Here is a 21004-nt window from a genome sequence, read left to right on the forward strand (position 1 = left end):
TTCAATCATTGAACAAACTTCTAAATATTCCCGAAAAGTACCCAAAGTGGAAGCTGATAAAGGTGCTAAAGAACAGAAATAATTGATCTAGTATCACTCTAAATTAGTTAAATCCTTGAATCTTTGATAAAGACATGGGAGTCAGCAAGGTAGAAGGATGAGAACCCAGCATGGTGATTGGATCCTCCAGGACTGTCTTCAGGGAGATCTGAATGACACTAAGTTCCTCAACCTTTTCTCTACCCCAGTACTGTAGAAGCACATCTTATTGAAATGATGTCAACTCATTGAGTTGGAAGCCTCCGTATTTTCCTAATCTTGTGTAATGCCAGCTTCCTAGTTGATGGGATTTAGCAATGAGATAATTAGTGGGAAAGCAAGAAATTTTATGTTTTTTCCTTTGATATCAGACTGCCTATCAAAATAGATATCAAATACATATTAGGAAATATTGCCTATGTCATTTTGAAAAAGATTGTTGCTAAAGAATGCATACATTGAACAACTCCTTCTCTTGCTGTATAAAATGAATTTACCAAAATTCTCTACATTAAGCAAATCAACTTACCTTCGAAGGTGGAGGAAAGCCGTGTAACACTGTTTGCGGAACTCTTGGTATTGTTCGCTCTGTGTGCCCCCCATTCCTTCTACCATTTCTTTATTCAGCTTCATGGGAGGAGGAAGAGGCTTCGGATCCCGACCCAAAATATATCCAAAGTCTATGTGGAAGAGTTTGCCTGGATGTCGACAAGAAATTCATTTGTTTCCAGAATTATCTTAAAGAACTGGACAGGGGATATGTCACACACCTGGTATAAGCAGGGTCTTTTCATAAAGAATATTAGTTCATGATGAGCCTACTAAATTGTTTGATCATCTAACTCCAGGTTTGAGAGGGGCCTTTAAAGCATATTTTAGTTCACTTTAACTCCTATTCAGATGAAACTATGCCTAAAAGCATCCCATAGTAATAGTAATTTAAAAATTTAAATCCTATTTTTAGGTTTCCAGAATCAAAGATTGTCAAAGCCTGGATAGCTTTTTCTTCTTCTTCTTCTTCTTTTTTTTTTGTTTAGCAGAACTTAAAATCTTATAGCATATTTCTTGCATTACAGTCAGAAGAGAAAAATCCTTTTTTAGTCTCACAGGACTTACACAAAACTAATCAACCCATTTACTATCTAGTGACTAGGTCTCTTAAAGCTGCTTACAAATGTTTATCTTAAATATTTCAAATACCACTTAAAAACTAAAATTCTAAATTTGTTCAAAAGTAAATACAATGCTACTTACCATACTAAATACTAAACTACAGTACACCATTTTAGAGATGTTTGAATATACTGAATTGATATTTATGTCTATTACATGTGAGATCACAACTGTCAGGAATTAGTAAAATTATTAAATAAATATTAAAAGGATAAGCAACCCTACTTTTGTAACTCCTTTAAGTATCTTTCTCACAAGGAAAAACGAAACAATACAGCAAGTTAGAAATTTTACTTTATTTTGAAAATGAGAAATAATTTCAAATCTTCCAAGACCAGATAATAAAAAAGTCTGAATGTTAGGCAATAATAATATTAAATTTACATAAAATTCAAGATAGATAATAGCACTATTTTCTTTTTTTTTTTTAGACAGAGTCTCACTCTGTTGCCCGGGCTAGAGTGAGTGCCGTGGCGTCAGCCTAGCTCACAGCAACCTCAAACTCCTGGGCTCAAGCTATCCTCCTGCCTCTGCCTCCCCAGTAGCTGGGACTACAGGCATGTGCCACCACGCCCGGCTAATTTTTTTTTTTCTGTATATATTTTTAGTTGGCCAGATAATTTCTTTCTATTTTTAGTAGAGATGGGGTCTCGCTCTTGCTCAGGCTGGTCTCCAACTCCTGAACTCGAATGATCCACCCGCCTCAGCCTCCCAGAGTGCTAGGATTACAGGCGTGAGCCACCGTGCCCGGCCTATAGCACTATTTTCAAACAACAGTAAAGAAAACTACAGTTATCTTGTCAGAAATTGTACACAGGAACAAATTTGGGACACGGGATGCATATATAAAGAGAAATAGCCCGTATATGAATGATTATAAAAACAACTATCCAAATGTTTAAGCAATATTAATCATCTGGCTTTGGAATAATTAGCTATTATCAATATAAGTATTGCACAAGAAACCAATTTTCCATTTATCACCTCCCTGTCTTAATATTTATTTATTTATTTTTTAGCTTAAAAACTAGGTTTAACATGTTCAAACTGGAGGACTGGTCAAAGTTCCATGAGAATTGATTTTTTTAAAAAGAAATGGCTATATCTAGTCTAGTAAATGATATATGAGGGAGGTGAGATAAGAAGGAATTATAAATAGATATAAATAGCAAGGAATCTATAGAGAATGGAAAAATGGCTTTGTTCCAAAAAAAAAAAAAAAAATAAGGAATAACATCTTAGCTAAATGATTCCTGTAGCCCACACTAAGGCTATCTAAATCAGCAGACAATTGGTAAGCCATTAATAAGGCTCCTTACTTCACCTATATCTATTACTATCCCTTACTTAAGTATATATTGAAATTATTTATTCACTTATCTTTCTATCACTATTAAACTCTTAATGAACCAGTGAGAGTATTACTATAATCAAGAATCTTGTTTTATTTATCTTTACTATAGTCCTGAAACCTAGGACAATGTCTAGCATCCAGGAGTAAACAAGGTGTCTATTTTGTATTTTTTTAACCAACAGACATCCTAATTCCGCATTCACAGCTTAGAAAACTTTTAATAACATTGTTGATGTCAGAATTTTCTTCTAGAAGTTTGACAGTTCTTATGAGAAGTTGTTTTGTTTTTAAAATTTTATATTTTCATTTCCATGATGATCTAAAATAAAATTAATATAGACTGAGTCTAGATCATCTGGATGCCACCTTACTATTTAATACTCACTATTGCTCTGTGATTTGAATGGTTTTGATCAGCTGGAATTAAACAGCAATGCTATTTTAAATTGTTGCAGGGTAATACTAACAGAAGAGAAGCAGAATTAGTTATACCTTGAAATTACATGACAGTATCCTGAGGACATAGAGGTTTTAAAATAGTTCAAGCGGAGAAAAGCAGTAAAAGAATCTTCACATGGGCCATTATTATAAAAGCACTCCAAACTCAAACTTACACTATACTCTCTGTACCATATTCACATTGTAAGTGGCAATTTAGTTTCCATAAATAGCATATCACCTATCACATTAATGGTGTTAAGTTTCACTAGTTTGTAACATTGATTTAATTTATAAATCTGTTTTTATTTTGTGCTATGTAGGAGTAGACACAAAGAAGTTAATATCAAGTTTCATGTTGTACGTACTTAAGATTATAAAATATGCAGCACCAGGGGTTTCATTTCCATTCAGAGAAAACCTATGAATCACTCATGACTGAGAGATACCTTTTCAGAATACCAAAATGAGCTTCAGTGTCTTTAAACACAATGACACTGATTTTTGGGGCGATCCATATACACTTTGACAGATTCCCAAGGGAAGTTCTTGATTCAAAAAATATGAGGAACAAGTTTTAGAATAAGGAATTTGATAACTTCAGTACTCACTGGAAAAGCATTATCTCCTAATCTCTTACAGTTCAAGGGGCATATGCTATCATTTCAATTTCCTATGATTTGGTGAAAAGCTCATGATCAACTTCTATTGAAGATTTTATTGCCTTCAACTGGATGTATATCCTTTGTTCAACTAAGCACTTATTTTAGTGCTTTATTCCCATTCTGGAGTTCCCATTTTTTTTCTATTAATACCTTGTTGGATACACTACCCTTCAAGAGGTAAAGAGATGAGAAGTTCACAATGTTACAAGTATAATCTTTCCTCAGTTTTATTTAATTATTTAAATGTTTTGTTATCAATATAATTTCTAATGATATTCTATACTTCAGCAGAAGAGCAATCGATCAATCTTTGATATAAAATTGCCATCTCATATGGTTTATTTAATAGGCTGCATGCTTTTAATAGAAAACCTAGTCCCAATTTTCGTATCATTACAGGCATTACTGGAATTCCAATGTCGCCTATGCATCACTGCTTGCAAATGAAGGGTATATTTCTATTCTTCTTGTAAGAAAACTCTCGAAGAATAGGATTACTACCTAATTATCAGGCATAAAAGATTTAGTATCTAACAATGAAACCATTATTATGCTTTCCAAGTTCAAAAAGCCATGTATTTTGAAAAGAGGCTATTAATATTTTAAGAAAATTCATCTTCATACATACTAAAGGGAATGGTTTTTTAAAAGTTAATATCTATAAATGAAACTTGTACAGATTTTAAAAATGCACTTCATGAAATAAAAAATGTTTAAGAAGTTCAGGGAGTGTGGTCTTATTCAAATCTATCACCTTAAACAGTCAAGAGACAAAGTGTACATAAAACAAACTGGTTGTTGACTATAATTACCTCCTTTTGTCCCTGACTTGCCACATATAGGGAATAAGAGGTGCTAATTAAATTTTCCTGTTATTTGCATAAGTGACATGAACTTATTTCTAAAATGGTAGTCCAAGGCATTTGTAGTTCTTGGATTAAAGAGTATAGATACTAATGAAATTAATAGCATTTAATGGTAATGTTTCAAATTCTTATTTCATGTATATATTAATAATAAATGTGACCAATCTCAAAACTGTATTCATTCCATTTTTCATACGTCTGCTTACTCCCCTTCCATTTGACTTTCTTCTGCTGTTCCCTATAAACCAAACTCTATTTTTTTTAAGATTCCATATAATCCCCAACTCTAAAATTTCTTCCCTGACATCCTACTTCACAATGAGTTTCCCACTGTCTTCAACTTTTTGCTATATAACCTGGCATTTACCATTTTTGCACAAAATGTCTTTTTTTCTCATGTGAATGTTTTATCTTTCCTGTTGTCCTACCACTAAACCTAGAAACAAAAGAAGGTGACAAACAACTGCTTATTGTTATACATACTTTTGGAATTAAAAAGTCTCCCTATACCTATACTCCCACTGTTTCCAGGACTTACTACTTAAACCTTCACGAGATATTCAGTTAGAAGTATTTTCACTTATAGGTAAAAGCTTAGTAATAATGTAATATTTTTCAGTAACAGTTTGGAGTATCAAAGAACAGTAAGACATAAAGGTGAAGTGAAGAGATCACATGGCAAATGAGTGGAAGCAAGAGAATAGTTGCCAGGCTCTTTTTAACAACCAGCTCTCCTGGGAACAAATACAGTGAGAACTCACTCATTACCAAGAAGATAACACCAAGACGTGCATGAAGGATCTGCTCCCATGATCCATTTGGTGCTCCCCCCCACCTCCCATTAGACCCCACCTCCAACACTGGGAATCAAATTTTAACATGAGATTTGGAGGGGTCAAATATCCAAAGTACAGCAGGTAGGAAAAAGAAATTTTTGAAATATAGTAACTATTTTCTTATCTCTAACATTATGAGTCCAAGTAACGACTACATAAGCAAAAAAAGGAAGGCATTCCTCATCTCCCGGTGGTAAAACAAACAAACAAAACCTAACAGCCAACCTTTAAGGAATGTTTACTAGGTGCTCAATACCAAGCAAATGTCTACCATATCTCATAAAATCCTTACACCACCACCAAGAAAGAGGTTCTATTATTATTTTTATATGCAGAAGAAGAGACCAAGTCAAGAGTATATTAGGAAACTTACCCAACATCACCAAAAGGGGAAAGGGCAAATTAAACCCCAAATTTGACTTTAGAGCCTGACATATTATTAATAACTGCTATATGAGACTGTTCCTCAGATTCTAAAAAAATGGTGAATCAATTTTATATAAAATTAAATAATAAAGAAGATCAGGATAGGAGATGTATTAAAAAATACAATCAGGATAACAATAAGAACAACTGTTTTTCTTTACTTTGAGCTGTCTGATAAAAGGTTTAAAGTGCATTACTATGAAGTGCCAAGAAAGACAAAAAAGCCACTACTCCTCTCACAGAAGGATAATTCAGAATTAGAAGGGCCAGCCTTAGGACCTACAATTAACTTTTCATTTGGTACAGAAACCACCTCCCTGTTTTCATTTGTGATTGTTTTTCAGTTATATCCATATTAATTTCACATATGAATTCTATTTTAAAGTATGTTTGCCATTAGCAATGAACGCATTTTTCAGTTATACTGGCCTCCCTTTTTTTCTCAAATTCTCAAAAATAAAAACAAAAATTAAACCTTTCTCCAAAGAGTTGAGATAAACCTAAATCATGTCTTATTTGAATCCTGCCACAATTGATTACCCTAAAAAAGCTTCTTAAAGCTTCCTATAAAGGCAATTACTCTGGGGAAAAAAAAAAAATTTTGTATTTTTTTAATCCCGCACCACAGCTCAAATTTTGTAACTTCTTGCCCAAAGAATCTATAGTAATGCACTATTAAGTGAAATATCATTCATCCCAAATTTCAAGAAAGCAGTGTTGTAACTGACTAGATGACAATACACTGACAAAAGAATTTCCTTACTTTTACATTTATGGTGGGTACACAGTGCCCTCTGCTGTACAAGTAGAGGAAACTTCAACCAAGCTAAAAGTATCCCAAGCCAAATAAAGCATGAGCAAAAAAATATTTCTGGGAAATCTATAATTAAGACTCATATTTTGCATTTCAGCACATTACCTTTGTATAAATTTTGACATTTTCTATACGCAGTGACTAATTTTCTTTCACACACACTTAGAGTTCTTAACCAGGTCATTTTCTATCTCATCTATATTTACAAGGTGAACAGTTTGTCAGGGGCAAGTCCCCAAAAGACACAAGTGAAATGAAATCTGGGTGTTTCTTTCTTCTGCTCTATCCTTCACACCAGGAAACTAGACACTAATGATACAGTGGAAGTCTATGATAATTCAAAACCACTTTAATCTAAAGCAGAGTCATAGACTTTAAACCTGCCCAGGCTAGCAAATGAGAACCGAAGACAAAGGTGTTTTATTTTGCAGAATGGGAGAAATGTTACTTGATATATTAAAAAATGTTCCATCAGCCGTTAAGAGATTGATAGCTATGTAAGAGAATATAAAGTTCTCAAATTGCAGGTATAATGGCCCAAAATAAACAATGGAAGATGCTTCATGATAGTTGAGGCAGTTTTACCTAAAAGTATTGAAATATATTTCCTACAATGAACCACATTCTAAATTTACTTTGTCTAAACTATACAAAGTCTATTTACAACATATCTAGAATTAATATAACTTGAAACTGCTTTGAAATATGACTATCAGTAAAGACTATCAGTAAAAGATGGCTACGCAAAAATTCTTAAATTATTATAAATTACTAGAAGTTGAGGAATGTATTACACTTCTATTTGTCTTGATATACCTCAGTCTCTACTTATATACTCTAATTTCTCTCAAACTGAACCTGAAAATTTGAAAACATTCATCCTAGTAAGGCAGATTTAAAATGCTAACTGCATAATGTAACTGGATGAAACAATTCCAGAGCAGTTCAAAAATGAACTGCTATTTTAATAGGAAAAAAGTGCCTCTTATCTAGCACACTTTAAGGTAAATGTGTGTGTTCTAAAAGGCAAATTTGGAGCGCCCTCTAGTGGTAAACTGGCAATGAGATGCTTAAAAAGCCTGTGTTTCTGAAATTTTATTCAATTTCCATAAAATAAGTAATTGAGATCTGGGCCAAAAACAGTATATTAGGTAGACTCCTCTTTCTAAATCTTATTCTTAAATATCCCTATCAACACATACAGACACACACACAAGAGAGAGCACTTCTCAAAGTCTAACAGAAAAAAAAGTCTCTTATAGCATGACTGTTTATCAATTTCCAAAAGAAAAATCAAGTAGAATCTGTGAGTATAATATTACAGATGTAATACTGCTCTACAAAATAGAGAATTCCATTTTGGGTATAAAATGATTATAGTCTGGAAACAAATGGAATCACTTCGGTAGCTTGATTCATATGGTTAAAAGATTTAACCAAAAGCAAGAGCTAATGAAAACACCACATGAAAACTTGCAAATTATAACTCTCTTCAAATACACCATAACATTTTTAAATATCCTTTGCTAAATTAGCCAAGAACTTTGATGACAATCTGATTATATTCCTTCAGTCTTGGTTATTAAAAGATTGCCTGACCTTGACACACACGTGATACCACACATGCAAATTCTACCACAGATGATTTTTCACATGTAATAATTAAAAATTGAATATGCAAAATTCCATATTTGTAAACTCTAGGGTTATTATATTAATAATCAAACTACACTTTGTGTATTATGTTAAATTCTGGCTATCACAGTTTAGGGGAATACTAACAAAACAGAAAGTGTCTTGAGAAACCAATTTAAAGAGTAATGTGAAAATCTATTTTTTGCAGAAAGCTGAAGAAAATAGGATTATTTAGCCCAAAGAAGAAAAGGTTACGTGGAAGAACACAAATATTTATTCATCATTAATTCAACACTGATTTCCTGAACACTTAAGCAGGTGTTATTCAAGACTCTGGAGGCATGGTGGTAACCTGGACAGACAAGTCCCTGCTCCTATTGAACCTGCATCCTAAATGGGAGAAGATGATGGTAAGAAGTCAACGAGCTTGGCCGGGCGCGGTGGCTCATGCCTGTAATCCTAGCACTCTGGAAGGCCGAGGCGGGTGGATTGCTCAAGGTCAGGAGTTCGAGACCAGCCTGAGCGAGACCCCGTCTCTACTAAAAATAGAAAGACATTATATGGACAACTAAAAATCTATATAGAAAAAATTAGCCAGCCATAGTGGCGCATGCCTGTAGTCCCAGCTACTCGGGAGGCTGAGGCAGTAGGATCGCTTAAGCCAAGGAGTCTGAGGTTGCTGTGAGCTAAGCTGACGCCACGGCACTCACTCTAGCCTGGGCAACAAAGTGAGACTCTGTTTCAACAAAAAAAAAAAAAAAAAAAAGAAGTCAACGAGCTCTATGAGGGAAAGGATTTCTGTCTATTCTGTTCACTTCGGTATTCCCCAGCATCCAGTAGGTGCTCAACAAATATTGGTTGAATTAATCAAAAGAGGTAACTTCAGCTAGTGAACAGTGCTATATAGAAAACAAAACAGAAAATAATTGAGGAAGAGGCAAATATGTTGTTACAGATCAGTGAGCCAGAAACAGCTTCTTTAAGGAGATACCATTAGAACTTAGACTTAATAACTAAAGTCAGCCTTGCAAAGACCTGGATAAAGAGCTTTCTAGAAAGAGAAAATAACAAGGGCACTTGCCTGAGGCAGGAGTGGTTTGACATTCAGACAGAATACCAACATGGGCAAGTGACAGGATCATAGTAAGGAGTTCAGATTTTATTCAAATTGTTTAGGCAAAATATGTTGGTGGTTTCAAAGGGGATGAAAGCAGTGGAAATGAAGACAGTGGGTAACTTCATGATCTATTTTGGTGGTGAGGCATAAGCAAGATTTGTCAAGAGGTTCAATATGTGACACAAGGCCAACCAAGGTATTAAGACTGACTTCCAGGTCTGGGGCTTGAACAACTGTGGATGATATTGCTATGCACCGAAACCCAAAAATGAGGTGAGGAGCAGGTTTTAAGCAGGGAGTAGAGGAAGAAGACAACTTTTATATTCTTATAAGGACTTTTCCCTAAATGTCCTTCCATGGTACCATTTAAAGGGACTCTTAAGACTTTCTGATTTATCTATGTAATTTATTTTGTTAATAAGTAGATTCCAGAGTAAAAATCACTGGCATATAAAAGGTATGTTTGCTAGTTGCCATTGTTACCTGTTTTTGTTAGCAAAAGATTATCCAGGTGCCTGTCTCCAACTCCGAGTATATATGTAATCACGCAATATCCAGCTGCAATAACAGAAAAAAAAAATTGTGAAAAATACATGCAAACCAAGTTATATATTTCCCTTCATATAAAAGTAGTTTGTGCTATTTTAATTTCAATTTGCTTTCTACTATCTTTGATTTCTCATCTAAATTCTCAAATTTACAATCTTATTTGACTCTATGAAGAATCTATCACTTGAAACTCAAAAGAAATTACTATTTGCAACACCAAAAGTTACCTTGTAGAATTTTGTCAAATTATAGAAGTCACTTGTATCAGAAATCAAATTAGGTTTCAGGAACCTTAATTATAACGTGTCTACCATTTCCAATTTTGAATTGGACACATGTTAAAGAAAACATTAAAAAAGAAGCACACATAATAAAGTCAACCGTCAACCTTCCGATAACACATAACCGTATTATCTACAAGATGATAGAAGTAAATGCAGGGCTAAAAAAAAAGTCCGTAGAGAAACAATCTTGACATGCCAGCACACAGGAAATGAAATGCATTCATTTGAGTAGTAAAGGGAATTATGAAGTTCACATAATAATCTAAAGTATTAAGAAAAATTATATGATCAAGGCTAGAGGCAGGGCAGAGTCACTGGCTCCAGTTTTGTCCTCTTTTATCTTTCTCTTCTAAAAAAAGTCTGGAAACCTAGCATTTATTGAAGCTACTTAAAAAGAATGTAGCAAATAGCACCTTTTTGTAGCTTATTTTTTCCCACTATGTTTATTTCTCCAATTAGTAACCTGACAACAAATACAATCTGCAAACATATAAAACTATGATAGTATTTACAAAAACATGTTATGTCAGCCCATATGTAGAAAAAAGATTGGACTACCTGTTAATAACCAAATTAACCTTGTTCAAATTCAATAATTATTAAGGTTCATTTGACTGAGATTCTGAAGGCCATTCCAGAAGTCCAAAAGCAACTTGAGCAATACTATCATCATTAGACAAATCATTAATTCATTAATAATAATCACTTACAATGTACTGAAGGCTAGGCTTCTAGCTGGCATATTACATTCATCATCTCTAGCCCTTTTAATGTGCCAGTTAAATATTATAACCATTCTTCAAATGAGAAACCTCAGGCTCCAGGAATTAATGGGATTGTTCAAGGTCATCAGGCTGAGGTGTGCATCCAGTGTGAAATGCAAGAAAACACAGTTGCATGGGGAGCATTTTTAAAGAGGAGGCTGACTCAGCTGGGAGATTAACCCATTTGGCCTTTCTCCTTCCTGGCTACATTGCAAACACGATGAGTGCAGTTGCAGCAGTCATTTGGGATCATGAGGAAAAGGCCGAGAGAACCAGAGACTTTTTGGCTGGCCCTAACCACCTTAAGCAGCTGAAGCAACAGCAATCCCTTACACCTGGTCTTGTTACAAAAAGAAAATAAACTCTAATATATTTAAGCCACCATAGTTAGATTATGTTAAATGTAGCTGAGTGCAATTGCTAACACATTTAGTGGTCCACTGGGGAGGACTTGAGAGGCACCTAGATGAAAGTAGAGCAGACTACGGCTTGAGGGCCAAATCTGGTCCCCTTCAGTTTTTGTAAAGTTTACTGGAACACAGCAACACCGTTCATTTACATATTGTCTTGAGCACTACAATGGCAGAGTTGAATGATTACAAGAGACCATTTGATCTGAAAAGCCTAAAATATGTACTACTTGCAAGCAAAGCTATAGGGAAAAACTTTGCAGATCCTTGATCTAGAGCATCGCTAAACAAAATGTGATCTAAGGTTGGCGTATCACTATCACCTAAAAGCTTGTTAAGTATGTGAACCCATAAGCTTTACCTCAGTCCTCCTGAATCAGAATGTCTAGGGACAGTAGCCACAAGTCCATTTTAACAAGCTTTCAAAGACTGTTATCGGAAACCAAAGTTTGAGAAGTCTGCTTTAGTGTTTTAATGTACATAAGAATCACCTGGGAATCTTGTTAAAATGCAGATTCTGATCAAAACATCAGGGGCAAGGCCTGAGATCCTGTAATACAAACAAGCTCCCGGGTGAAGCCAATGCTGCTGGTCTATAGATCACACTTTGAGTAGCACTGCTCTGAAACTGCTGTAAAATATGCAATTCCGCAAATGACAAAAGGCTCTCCTTTGAAAACCTATTAAGTGACTTACTAAGGGATATGAAATTTGAATTCATAAAGAGAAATTCAGTACAATACACTGAGAACACAGTAGAACTTAGTACACTTAGTTCTCTTCACTTAGAAATCTAGCCGCCACTCGACAGCACAGAACTACTGATAATGTACATAGGAAGACAGTGGAAACTCTTGCAATTTTCAAAAAGAACATCATTGTGTAATATTGGTGCAGTTGAGTTGTTCAATATGAAACTACTTAGTATTCTTGTTCTTTTTTTTTTTAAATTATAAATTACAATTAGCTTAGTTGTATCACTATTTACTTTGCTTCAAGTTGTTTAGCTATCCCTACAGAATGCAGCAAGTGTTTTTGGCCTAAAATTTTAATGTAAGAATTCATGTATCATTGCCTATCGTTACAGAATAAAGCAAACTATTTGTATAAACTACTCCTCTTCATCAAATTTGCTTTTACAGTGAGTGGTATTTTGTTGTTACATGGAAAGGGGAAATGTATAACTGTCTTTTTACCCTGCCTTCATGGGCTTTATAGTCACTAATATGTTTCATGGTCATTTTGATAAATTTCTTTAGGCATGTGAGGTAACATCATTCTCTCTCCTTCTCGTGTGTGTGTGTGTGTGTGTGTGTGTGTGCATGTATATGGCCATATTTAATGGTGAACATAAAAATTGAGAATTTAGGACTTTTTAATAAAGTGTCAATACTTAGAGGGTACTTCAAATATAGGATACATGGGGTGGGGGGCAGGGAGACGATATGTGAGGCAACAGTGGGGTGACTGCCAGAAATGTTTCAGGAGATAAATGATAGTCAGCATGACTTGAGATAGTCCAGAATAAATTTATTAGAGAATTTTTAGGAAGTTATTCTTTAACTATACAATGGAAACACTACACTTGTCCAAAAAAATCTTGTCAAAATGATGTTGTTAGTTTTCTGACTCCATGTATGATATGCAACATCTTGAAATTAGTTTTATAAAACTGTGACTTAAATTAAAATACAGAGAAAAACAGATGACTAAGTGATCTTATGTCCCTTCACTTAATAAAGACATACGTGTGAGAATAATCAGTATTCCCACATTTACTTGTATGATACAGACTTGACAGCTTACATAATCTGGAAAAGATGACACCAAAACTATTATCACTTTCTTCTAACACCTTGCCAAAAAACTAAAACACTACTTTCTAAAATGTAAGGTACATATCCATCTGTATAACAATGTCCAACAATCAGATTCTGGTGCAAAGCAGCAACTTTATTAAGTACTGAATCCTCTAATGAAAAATTCAGATAATGGCTTTCATCCTCCAACATTACCTAGGCTGCTACCAAACTCACTGAAACACAACAGATTATTTTGTAACACAGCAAGACATACAGAAAAAAGACTATTCAAGATGAGAAGGCCTGCCATCAAATCAGTTATTGAGGGACGAATAAATGTGTAATGTTGGGAAACGAGAGAGGAATAAGATCTAATTTGAATTTAACTGTCCAATAGGTATGATAATTTAAATTACTATTTCTTTCCACATGAAAAAGCCAGTCATATTTTCAATAGCTCATGGGGAAAAATGGACCATTATATAAAAGACACAATGCTACGACACTTAAGCGTGTACTTATACCATAGTGTTCTGATAATTTTACAAAGCACGATTTTCAAATTTTAGTCAATATTTATAGGGCATGTGTATGTAGGTATTTCAAATGGAAAAAGTTAAAATTCCTTTACAAACAGATTTATGACCCAAAAAAGTTTACAGTAACCATTCTGAAAGTCAAATAGGGAGATGAAAGATAATTATTTCATAGCATGCAAAACACTGCAACTAATAATACTAGGTGCGGTGTGTTAAAGATGGCCACACATTCTTTTTGACACACTTTTCAGAAGTTGGGTCTACATCCTGTCCCTCAAATCCAGGCAGGCTCCATGACTGCTCTGATCAACAGAATATGACAGAAGTGATATAGTACTGCTTCTCAGCCCAGGCCTTCAGAAACCAACATTTTCTATTTCCTTACTCTTGGAACCTATCTCTGAGAAGCCCAAGCCACAGAGATGGCAAGTATAGGTGATTCAGCTGACAAACTAGCTAAAAGACAGTGTAAGTACCAGTCATGTGAGTGATCCACCTTGGGTATTGAGTCTTTAAGTGATTTGTAATTTTTTTTGATCATAGGAAACACAGACTTGAAGGTATGAGAAAAACAGAAAAGAGGAAAAATAGGGGAAAGGAAGGAAGGAAGGAAAGCAGGAAGGGAGGGAGGGAGGGAGGGAAAAGAGAGATAAATACAGAGTAAGAAGGCAAGGGGAAACATTTTCTTTTAAGCCTTCAATCAGTGTTTTTTAGTCTTTAAATCTAAATATACTATAGGTGATCACATTTATGAGCAAACGTACTTATATGATTATTTCTGGCTGAGACTTTTCCCATGGTCTACTTAGTTGTAGTTACTCAAAAACAGGGAAAATCTAGAGGAAAATTGACAGCTTCTAGGAAGACATAACTTGTAAATATAAAATAGTTTAGGATTGCAAAGATAATTCATTAAAGACTAATAGAATTTATACCTTGCTACTACTGTTACATCAAAGCATTGATGACTTCTTTTATCAACAATTTATCTTTCACCCTTCTTATAGAACATTTAAATCTTAACATGTTTTCAATGTGTATGTACATGGCAATATCAGGATGGCCTGCTTTTCTTTATTCAAAGATATCACAATGGAAAGTAATAGCCTAAAAAACTTACCACAGCTTTTAACATAAGTGTCCATGACCTCAGCACTAATCCCATTTGGCCCATTCTCACTTGGTGCATATTTTCTAAAAAAGTTCTGAAAAGACATTATTTACATGTTTGAGAATTCAATACAATTAAACAAATTAGTCATTTTAAAATTATATATAATGACCAACAAGTGCCTGGTTTAAAACTTAATAAAAATACAATAAGAGAGCCAGTTGCAGTGTGTGATGCCTATAATTTCAGCACTTTGGGAGGCCACTGCAGGAGGCTCACTTGAGGCTAGGAGTATGAGACCAGCCTGGGCAACAGAGCAAGACTCCGTCTCTGCAAAAAATAAAAAATTGTCCGAGTCTGATGCATGCCTATAGTCCTAGATACTCAGTAGGCTGAGGGGGAGGTTACAGGGAGCTATAATTGGAGCCACAGCCCTGATCATATTCTGCACAGCAAAGTGAGACTCTGTCTCTGAACGAATGTGTGAATGAATGAAGAAATATTTACGTGTTAATTATATACATTTTTCTTACACAGAGAATAAGGACAATTATAGTTAGAAAATAACAAAATAAATCATTCAGATGTGACAAGAACTAATCCATGTATTTAAAGCGTAAGAAAATTCCAAAGATATATATTGCTTTATTCCAAGAGCAACACACCTTTTCTTGTATTGAAGGGGAGCAAGAGATTAGAGGTAGAAAACAGGGGCCATAAAAAAAAAAAATTGTACCAAAGATGTATAAGCAAGAATATCACTATAGCACTATTCTCAATAACAACAAAAATTGAAATAATCAAAATGTCCATCAATTAATGGTCAAATAAATTACAATATTTCCATACTGTGAAAAATAATGTAGCCATAAACTAACAAATTTTTAATTTGTTCATCAATTAACTCCTGATCTATTATGTGCCATGTATGTAATACGGTCATTCAAGGAATTGAGCATCTTTATGTATTAACACAGAAGAATTTCCTACTGTGGACAATGTTTTCTTCTGAAGAAAGGGGGGAAACCTTGAGTAAAGAAGGATGATTAAAAAGACTTTTATTTTTAACTCCATATACTTTTTATAAAGATCCTTTTATTATAAGAATATATTTATGAATTTTATCTTTAAAATTGACACTGTACCTGAATGCTTCCCTCTGTATCAAGAACTTCGGCAACAGGAACTGACTGGATAAACTGCATGAAGCCTGCACAGAAATTAATTCACTGAATTAAGCACAGCTAATGGATAAGAAATAAAAGATTCTGTTAAGCATCATCTTCATCTGTAAATGTAAATCTACATGTAACAACTTAAAAAAGTCTATGAACACTATATTAAGTTTATACTGGCATTTATGTCATAGTAACTAAAGGAAACCTTTTTAAAAATTAAGCTGATTTAATCTGTATGTTTCTCTAGGCTAATTTCTATCATAGAACATGAGGGACACAAAGTAATAGAATAAGCTTCTTAAATTTAACATCAAAAATTTCTTCTTTCTGTAGTTTTATAACATATACCAATTAAAAATATTCCAAATTTAAAATCATCCTAAGAAATTTGCGATGGTATAATACAATCCCCGAATCCTATGTAATGTATGTAAGTCCATAGACTCCTTTGTCTAATACTCCATTTTCTGTCATTCCCTGGAAATGATATGAGAGGTAAGTATAAATCCCTCAAACTAACAAAAAGAAGAAAAAGGGGATACTACGTGAGAGAATGAGAAAAAAGTCATTCTGGCAAATCTGAGGACCAGAACAGGAGGGTAAAACAACAAATATATTATAATTTGCATGTAAATTAGGAGATTATATACCCCTTTGGAGTAAGAAATGTCTCATTTATTCTTATATCACAAATACAGAATAGTCTGCATTAATTCATTTAACAGGTATTTATTATTTTTCTACTATGTAGCAAGAACTTTGCCAAGTAAGCAAAAACAGATGCTTGACCCTGCCTACATACATCGTAAAGCTTACAATATTTAATGGGACAAGTACTGTAACTGAAAGGGTACTATGAAAGGGAATAGCGTAGGAAGACTTGAGTTACAGTAGGGATCAAAGGACATCTGACATTTGAGCCATGTTTTCAAGCATAATAAAGTTAACAGGTAAAGCTATGGATGACAGCGTAAGTGAAGGCCTGGAGTCTGAAAAGAGCACGGGACATTAGAGAAAACCAAAGGTAGCCAGCGTGGCTAAAGCCTAGGAAGCAGGGAAAGTGGTGAAAGAGGCACGAGGTACACCAGGGTGTATCACGTTGTTTAAGAATTTAGAAACTAGGTAAAGATTTTTGGTCTTTGTCCAAAAGGAAAATGGAAGCTAATAAATAAATTTATGCAAGACAGTAAAGAAGCATATTTGCATTTTAAAAAAGATCATTCTGAGGAGAAAATAAAAAGAATAATTAAACCATCAAAAAGATTTGGGAGTGGCCGGGGAAAGGACAGAAAATCTAAAACAGGTATTTTGTTTCTCCAACACAACTACTGTAACTACTGGTATAAAGCTCTAAGAGTAACAAGACTATGGGATTTACAATACACATTGGGCCAGAATTCCTAGGGACTCTTTCACCAAACTTCAAGAGGTTATTCAATCTCAAAAAGACTGAGATGCCTGAGGTGTGTATACACACACACACACACACACACACACACCCGCCCCCACAAACTGAGTTGAAATATATAAAACAGAGCTCAGTTGATATCATTTGCTGAGTGGCTTTTAAAAGTAGAGCACAGTACAAAGCCTTTCTGGGTCATGATAACTCTTAAAATGACAACTTAGGATGCAAATTATCATGTTAAGAAACTACTGTGAGAATTTCAACCAGTTTGAATGCAAAGCATATATTTATAAAAGTTAATTTTTTTTTCTGAATATGCCATTTTATGATGAAGGAGGAAGGGAGGAAGGAAGGAGAGGAATAAGGGGAGGGGAGGAAGAAAAGGGAGAGAAGAAAAAAAAGGGAGAGGAGACAGGGAGGTAGGCAGGCCAGCCCAACTGGACTTTAGTGTACAAGTGAGTTCAATCTCTAACATTCTTAGAAATTTCCAAATAAAAAAAGAGACATAATTACCAGACATTGAAACGAGCAATCATGATGTAAAATAAACTCACCATGCTTTGTACTAGTGGCTAATACCTTATAAGGTGTCAATTTCAAATCCAGATTTTCTTTCCGTAACAGCTTTTGAACAAAAGATAAAATATATTAACTAAATGTAAAGACTGTTTAAAAAACAGTTTGTGGGCAAATATTATAGCAGTTTAACATAATATAGATTTAGGAGGTAAATGGAAATTAAGTTTAATTAATTAGTTTAACTTTGATCATCAAAATTAAATTTATTAACCACTTAAATGATGGTAGGCTAAATTTTTGATCTACTCTAAATCTGTCAGCGGTTTTCAATGAACAGTAGAGTCCCTCCTACCACTTTACAAAATTCTTTCTGGACATAAAATATTTTGAAACTCAGAAAAAAGGTATTAAGGGCAACATACTTTTAAAACCAGGGACAGGAATGGGAATTTAAATATAAATAAATAAATAAACAAACAAATAAGATAGACTAAGGAAAAAATTACTAAATCTGACATTGAGAGAACTCAATTTAGAAAACATTTTTAATGTTTTCTAAACACATGCAGTTTCTTTTTATATTCATCACAAGAACTATTCTGAAGTGCACAAAAACAAACTTGTTCAAAGTCAAGCGGAGATTGTTGAACTTTCTAGGATTATACCTGAATGTTATAAATACTTCTGTCTCTGTAAACGGCATATGTACCAAACCATAATTTTCTAAAATGAAATAATGTTCCCCATCACCATGAGGTTATGTTCACCTTGTCCATGAGTGAGATGATTTGAAGAATAAGTTGATCTTGGCGTAAATCATCTCCATGCTTAAATATAACTGGATATTTCCCTCCATCTTCTGTCTTAAAGAACAGCTGAGCAGGCATAAGGGCACTCTGAAAAATAAAAATATTGTTTTCCAGTTTGGACATAAATTAATGCAAAAGATTTGCCATACATAGAAGAAAATGTTGATATAGAAGATAAACACACAAGTAAACAGGACCTAAAAAAAACGAGTTGGGCTGTCAGTGAGATACATTAGGGTGTCCTGGAGAGAACAATGAACTTGCTAATAATCAGAAGATTACATGGAGGAGAGAGCACATGCTCTGAAATCAGTCATGAATATGAATTCAGGCTCTGCCAGGCAGTCGCTGGATGATCTTGTGTATATTCTTTAACTTGTTTCCTCACCTACAAAATACAGTTAATACCTCTTCTGCAGAGATGTTAAGGCAATCAGAAACTCCAGGCACTGTGCCTGATACACAGCAGACATCCTATATATGTCCACCATTGTTATTTCAATTATTGGAGATATACTGGAATAAATAAGGTGAAATAGTACGACATAAAAATGCACATTTTAGCCCCCAGTGGATTATAAGCACGGACTAAGAAATATTTCTATTATATCCCCTACACCAGTATTTTCAAATTGCAGGTGTAATCTGTTAATAAATTTTAAAGCCAATTAAATACATTGTAAGCAACATTTAAAAATTAAAGCAACAGTATAATTTTTAAAAGAATAGAAACCATCAGTCCATAACATGCAGTAAGGTTAAATATTGCTTTATGAAATGTATGTTTTAGTTGTATGAACTGAGCTGCAACAGGTTGCCTTGAAACATACCTCTTAAAAAATATGAACTATTTTCTACTATAATTGTACTCCTTTTTGGCCGGGCGCGGTGGCTCACGCCTGTAATCCTAGCACTCTGGGAGGCCGAGGTGGGCGGATCGTTTGAGCTCAGGAGTTCGAGACCAGCCTGAGCAAGAGCGAGACCCCATCTCTACTAAAAATATAAAGAAATTATATGGACAGCTAAAAATATATATAGAAAAAATTAGCCGGGCATGGTGGCGCATGCCTGTAGTCCCAGCTACTCGGGAGGCTGAGACAGGAGGATCGCTTGAGCTCAGGAGTTTGAGGTTGCTGTGAGCTAGACTGACGCCACGGCACTCACTCTAGCCTGGGCAACAGAGTGAGACTCTGTCTCAAAAAAAAAAAAAAATTGTACTCCTTTTTATACACATTAATTGTTGTTCTGTGAGCCCTTCCTTTATTGTATGCAAAGTAATGTTCAATGCAACTTATGCCCTTTCACCACTAGAATCACAAAACCCAAAAATATGTGTTTCACCAGAGATCTTGCAGCATGACGCCCAGACAGTATTGACGCTCAGTCCTTTGGCCCTTTAGCCTAATTAGGGAAGGCGGCTGCATCAGCTGTTTCTGCCTGTACTGATGGCCAGCCAAAAGAAAGCACATCAAGCTTGGTGTGCTAGCAAGGACTAAAGAGACTGGCTATTTAAAAATATAAGAAAAAACTTAAGGTTCATAGAACAGATATCAGACTGAGAAATGTTAAAAAGGTCAACTGGGACTCATTTCTAACCATCTGAACTCGTGAACTGAATGCATAAGTTTTTCAGTTTACCTTTAAAAAAAAAAATAGCTTACATGAAGAAAAGTAGTTGTGGCTCTGTTTAACAATTAGCTCAAAGAATTACATATTGAAAAAAACCCAGAGATATAAGAACATTTTACATAGATCATTTAAAAATGCTTAGGTACTGGTAACACAAGAAGATCTTAAGTCAAAACACAATGATAAATAAAAGCTACCCTTTTATCTAATACTTACTAAATCAAATAGAATTATAGATATTCTCTGCAATGTAATAATTTGCCAAGGTAGTGTCTCTGATTTAGTTTTAGAGAAATGGGTTCCAATCGTATATATTTAAGATCCATCAGAACTACCTTAAATAGTGTAGCTGTCTCTGGAATTATTCCTCTAATTTTTACTTGAGGTTCTAAAGGCAAAGGAATAAGTTCCACATCTGACAAATTCATCTTTTCGTTGTCTCCAAGCAATGCTTGTAGTCTCTCATTCTAGAAGAACAAATCAGAAAGGATTAATTAGGTTAAAATGGAAGAGTAGTTTCTAAAACCTATAGACAAGAAATAAAAATGATTCTATTACTATTAACTTTAAAATATTTACAAAGCACCAAACTAATGCAAAAGAGATAAGTGCCTATGTGAGAGACGGGGACTTATGAAT

The 21004-nt window shown here is 34.4% G+C and overlaps 1 protein-coding gene across 1 annotated transcript in view; it reads right to left on the minus strand.

Moving 5' to 3' along the window:
• Positions 1 to 21004, minus strand: part of PIK3C3 (phosphatidylinositol 3-kinase catalytic subunit type 3) — a 109287-nt gene that overhangs the window by 19352 nt on the left and 68931 nt on the right. The window contains exons 16-22 of the mRNA XM_069468040.1: positions 20701 to 20832; positions 18695 to 18823; positions 17963 to 18032; positions 15968 to 16032; positions 14832 to 14916; positions 9847 to 9921; positions 569 to 737 (exon numbers count right to left, since the gene is read on the minus strand). Of these exons, the coding sequence (XP_069324141.1) occupies positions 569 to 737; positions 9847 to 9921; positions 14832 to 14916; positions 15968 to 16032; positions 17963 to 18032; positions 18695 to 18823; positions 20701 to 20832 (725 nt within the window). The remainder of the gene's footprint in view (positions 1 to 568; positions 738 to 9846; positions 9922 to 14831; positions 14917 to 15967; positions 16033 to 17962; positions 18033 to 18694; positions 18824 to 20700; positions 20833 to 21004) is intronic.

The sequence above is a fragment of the Eulemur rufifrons genome, chromosome 5 (assembly GCF_041146395.1).
Source record: "Eulemur rufifrons isolate Redbay chromosome 5, OSU_ERuf_1, whole genome shotgun sequence".
Lineage (NCBI taxonomy): Eukaryota > Metazoa > Chordata > Mammalia > Primates > Lemuridae > Eulemur > Eulemur rufifrons.